This window comes from Colossoma macropomum, unplaced genomic scaffold (genome assembly GCF_904425465.1).
Source record: "Colossoma macropomum unplaced genomic scaffold, Colossoma_macropomum, whole genome shotgun sequence".
Taxonomy (NCBI): domain Eukaryota; kingdom Metazoa; phylum Chordata; class Actinopteri; order Characiformes; family Serrasalmidae; genus Colossoma; species Colossoma macropomum.
Window position 1 is genome coordinate 30,938,191 of NW_023494787.1, and position 5,538 is coordinate 30,943,728.

The following is a 5,538-nucleotide window of genomic DNA, read 5'->3' on the forward strand; positions in this document are numbered from 1 at the left end:
CGCATCAAATTTTAGGTTTATCTGTTTCATTTGGTTCAGTTGGTTTCACTCTGCAACAGCTACTATGCAACAAATTACACACGTAAGTGTTCGTTTATTGGTCAGAAATGTTGGAGGGATGCAAGTGCGCTGTTGATCTCATTTTTGCCACCATAAGAAGAGAAAAATAGTATTAGAAACACTTATTTCCTCCGTTTATAACAGACAAAGCAATAATAATACACCTTGATATCTGCTTCTTTATGGTTGGTCTACCAATTTGAATTTAACCAATCAGGTTGCTGATGCCTGGCCAAAAATACATTCTGCAATCCATGTGCCAAAAACAAATGCATATATTTTCAACTGCTATTATTTTATTGCTTTGCCATTATTAACAGCAGCTCATGCTGCAAAATTCATCCCCACCAGCATGGAACCGAAGCAGCGTTCACAGAAGCAGACTGAGACTGCCGGTTTTTTAGTGGACCAGGGTTCAGTTCTTTGGTGCGGACCTGAGTACAGGCGAAGCGTTCACATGTGTAAACGGATCGAACTAAAGAAAAGGTTCTACAGACCCACACCAAACAAGTTAGCAGTGAAAGAGCCTTTAGTTAAGAAATATTCCAAGTGACCTTTAGGAATTTACACAGTGCAGTGACATAAACTGTGGCCTAGTGCATTAGTTTGTGTATCGCAGTAAAAACATTTTTACCAGAGCTGCAGCTTCCTACACTGAACACAAACTCACAAAGAATTTACTGCTTGAGAAATGTGTGGTTTCCCAGCTTAAACAGAGATTTGATTTGTACTGCTAATGAGGTTTTTTAGTTTCATATCTACAGTTCAGCACTTAAGTGTAAGCTTCCTGAACTCAGTCAAAAAGTGGTGGGTTGTTGCCCTAGTACTTTGAAAAGCAGTGGGTCAAATGCCCACTCAGTTCCATGGTTCTGCCAACCCTGGGACCAAAACCTTTATTTTTATCTGGTAACAAATGCAGCAAGAGACTGACGTAGTAAATGTGCATGGTACCGTTCCCCCTTTCACAAAATCTGATCACTTGTGGTCACCCAAAATGAGGACTGTAAACGGCTTTGTCTTGCTGTCTGTCTGTGAACAGATCGCTCAAGACGATAAAATATACACTCTGAAATGCCCATACACTCCTAATCAGCCAAAGTTTTTCTAGCTTTTCACAACATTGAAATGTTGTTTAGGATTTGACTTTAAAGTCACCCTGAAATCAAAACAGATTTTACCTTATTAGTTCATGTCTTTGGACTTTTTAGGCACAATCCACTGTGTCATATTGTTCAAAAGACAAAATTCTTGTTTCTCCGTCATCTTTGATCACAGTGTAGTGACTTTTGCCTACTATTAAAAATATACTAACCAATAATATCTTGGCTTGTTTCCCCTTCATCTCCCACCAGACTGACCAATCATCGAGCAAAATCACCCATCATCACCTCTGCTCCCTTCTGCATGTACATGTATGTCAGCAGGCAACCTCCTTTCTTCTTGTCACCTTAGTCTATCTATGTTAACAAGAGTAGAGTAGTTCAAATATTTGTGGTAGTTCTGCACTGTTTTCTAAAGTTTCTATTGCTCTGTGAGGCTGTGAGGCAGGTCAGCTGATGATGGAGACACATGCACACACATGCACTGTCCATCTCTCGCTCACACACATTAGGTAATTACACTCGTACACGGGTTTATTTTAGCGATAGCCTGGCTGAAAGCCATGTGGATGCTAAAAGGCTAGCCTGTTAACCAGCACTTCACCTCGTCTATGTCCAAAAGAGTAAAACAAAACCAAAAAATATACGTTAAAATCAAGCTTTTAAACAACTGATCATGTTTCAGAAACTACAGAATATCTATATACTACAGCACTTTATTTTTTGACATTTTTTTTTCCCTTTGGCTTTTCTACAGAACAGATCGATTCTGCTACCTATCAGAATCTGACTCTGTGTTAGTTTTGGAACGCCTGCTTTTCATGGTCAACCAAATCTCGAAGGATAAAATCACGTCCTGCCCACAATTTTCCGCAGTAGTAGCCTGCTCCACTTGGAAATATGTCATGTTAGGGAAGAAAAATGCCTTCTGATTTCCGATTCACGTTGACTTTAATGATCATAAAGTCACAAATCTTTAGGGTCTTTGAGATTATATCATGGTTAAATCTTCAGTCGAGATGCCAGCCTCTATATGATTTAACTACAAATATCAGGCTTTAAAGGGCTTGCCCATATAATGCAAAACAGTGTTTCTACATTATTACACGTCTGTGCTGTCCAGTTAGCATGTACGTTGCAAGTGCAAAATGTGCAAAATAACACTTTATATGAAAGTTCATCAGTAGATAAATAGCTGCGTTCCAAAGCTTAGGCTGCAGCCGAGGTAACATGGGTCCTCGGTAGGACTGTCCTATGAAGACTCCTTCCTGTAGCCTATTGGTCACACAAACAGAACAGTCCTAACGAGGCTGCGTGGTGACTTTACCAGAGTGGCACAAAACTCTTGAGGGAACTGGTGAGAGAAAATGGAGCCCGGTGCATTGTGTTTGTTGCTTTTTCATTTCTTTACGGAAAAGGAGAAGATGTTCTTATGTAGTACAATAAACTACATATATACAAATACTTCAAAATAAAATACAACATATGGACGAATGCTTTAATTAATCAGTGATTTTACACTTTATAAGGTAACAAAGACTAATTGAAGGACGTGAATGACTTACATTTTGAAACAAACTCTACTCCAACAGCTTTGTTTTCCGGCATTTTCGTGGTGCTGTTTTTTTTTCTTTGCGTCGTTCGTGCGCAGATAAACAGTTCTAACCGAAGGGTAGAACTAGGGTAGGGGGGGTACAGGGTAACCAAAGGCCTAGAAGGATACATCTGATGTGCCCTTGAAATCACTCAGTGTAGGCTGCATTTCTAGGCTGTATACGAAGGGTCCTTCACTTTGGAACGGCCTGCTATTACGTAGCAGCTAAGAAATGCGGCCTGCCTTGGCTGCAGACTAGGCTGTGGAACGCAGCTAATGTCTCTTTCTTAACTGTTGTTATGTGGCCAAAATCAGTAAAGCCCAAAGAAGCACCTAAAGCACTTTAACTGTTGAACTTCCACTGTGCACTTCTTTAACGTGTCAGACAAAACTGAAAATGAGGATATGAAAATGATAAAAGCCTTTACGAATAAAGTGATGGTCAAATCCTTTTGGCAAATTCTTAATGTGAATAAGAATGGCACAATAAAACCTGTATAACATAAAGTAACATTTGTGATGACAAGACCAGGAAAACTGCCATGCTATTAACAATACCTGAGGTTTGAGGCTGGTTTCACTGTTTTTTTTTGTACTTTTCCCAGTTCCACTAACATTTGTTTCATCTTTCGCAGAATCTGTTACAACTTCGTCATCGTCACAGTCATCTTCTTCTTCTCCCTCCTCCTCCTCCTCATCGTCGTCGTCGTCATCATCATCATCACTTCCTGAGTCTTCAAGGCCAGAGAAGACACTCTCCTCACTGTCTGAGAGATCTTCATTCCCCTCATCACTATCATCAAGATGGCCTGCCTCATCAGCCCTTTTGTCAAACATGGGGAGCTGAGAAAAAACAGGACATTCACATAAATGAGATGTTAGGTTAGTTCAGGGATGCATGATAACTTAGGAACCCTATTGGTATCAGCAGATGTTTAGAGTTGACAAGTGTTTCAAACCGATATTTGATTATGTATTTGTTAAATTCCCAATAAAAAGAATTATAACTGAATACAACGATTTCAAATAAATGTTATGTTTCACTGTAATGCTAATCCAGGCAGATCTAGTTCTATTCTCTACATTTTATAAATGTAAACATCGCAACAGCCCACAATTCTTATATTGGTGCATCCCTAAAAACAATATCTGGCACATTTCATCGCATTAGTTCTCACATGCAGAGACAAAACATCACACAGGTTTGCATTAAAAAAAGGGTCACGTTACACTCTTAAAAAAGATGTTTTTTCAACGCCTTCTTTAGTAAGGGAAATGGTTCTATTTAGAACCACAGGATTTTATGCTAAAATGGTTCTTTGCATGGTGAAATGATTCTTCAGATTGATGGAAATATGAAACTTTTCTTTAAATGGTTCTATGTAACACCAACAAGGGCTCTTCTACTGTTACAAGCTTGACATCTTAACAATGGAAGAACCCTTTGTGGTGCCATATAGAACTATTTTCAACAAAGTTCTAAGTAGAACCATATACAACACAAGAAGTGGAAGAACCACTTCACCATGCAAAGAACCATTGAAGCCTGAAATTGTTCTATAGAGAACTCATGGTTGTAAATAGAACCACCTTTTTAAGAGTGCAGCTAAAAAGTATTGGAAGTGTATCTTCCAGAAAGTTTTGGGTGACACAGACTTTTATTATGTCAGCATAGTCGCTTAACTGACAAACTAAAGTTGCAAACCTTAGATACCAAACATGTCTTGGCCGATCTAGTGTAAAGTGACAGCGTGATAGTAAGAGTGTACATTTGATTTTTCAGTCAACCATTCCTTTAAACTACAGCAAATACAACAACGGTGTAAGCTTGAGTGCTACCGCTAACCGGTCAACATTACTTTCTTCTCCGAGATCCAAAACATATTTGATAAAAATGTTATTATTTAAACTTCTAGCAACATCAATAAATAGTTCTTACTGATATGTGCACCACATGTGCGCACACGGAGCGATTCATGTTGTTATTAAGCATTTAGCCAGCATGCCAGACTGAAAGCTGAAGAGAAGCGGCTCGCCGAGCACACATTACCCAAACAGCTGTATTAATTCCCACTGCTGCAGCCTACCTGCCTCCTAAACGGAGTAAAACAGTTCAACCTACCTGCTCCTCGTCCTCCTCCACGTTTCTTTTCTTCGCTGTAACTTTACTCATGCTACCGTTTTGTATTACTTTAACTCCAGACTTGGACATGCTGGACGCGGAGAGGCGACCATGTGGGTCTGGATTACGTCGGAGGTCAAAGGTTGAACGCATGCTCGTCTTTTTGAAAACTTTGGCTCCGTCTGGAACCGCGTACTACCTCACTAAAAAGTGTGTCAAAAATAGTACACCACCAGTAGAAGTCCATTCATTAGTGTAGTATGTGTAGTATAGTGGTATGTGGTTTCGGACGCAACTAAAATGATAAATAAAAATAATAAAAAAAGTCTAAAGTATTTTTAAACGTTTTGAGGAAGAGTGTGACGTATTTTAATAAAAGTATGTAGTTCATAAAATATATATAGTGTTTTGAGGAACCACATTTAAATTTAATTTTGGTTTTCACGAAGAGGGAAAGGGTCAGAGGTTAAAGATTGGTTTGTAACGAATGAGAATTTTTTTACAATAATAATTTTTATTAACGGAAGCTGTCCAGAAAAAAACAGTGTTTTACCAAATCTTAATAAAATTTAATACAATAAAATAAAATAAAATGTATTTTTCATTTTTTTCTTGAGGTAAAAGCTCTTAAGTGACGTCACTCAATGGCAGCTACCATGCGC

General features: G+C 38.7%; 1 protein-coding gene across 1 annotated transcript in view; it reads right to left on the minus strand.

Annotated features, from left to right (window-relative positions):
• Positions 1 to 5,003, minus strand: part of bop1 (BOP1 ribosomal biogenesis factor) — an 86,288-nt gene extending 81,285 nt beyond the window's left edge. Inside the window, exons 1-2 of the mRNA XM_036566894.1 lie at positions 4,877 to 5,003; positions 3,313 to 3,597 (exon numbers count right to left, since the gene is read on the minus strand). Coding sequence (XP_036422787.1) covers positions 3,313 to 3,597; positions 4,877 to 4,966 — 375 coding nt within the window. The 5' untranslated portion in view covers positions 4,967 to 5,003. The remainder of the gene's footprint in view (positions 1 to 3,312; positions 3,598 to 4,876) is intronic.
• Between the last annotated feature and the right edge of the window lie 535 nt (positions 5,004 to 5,538).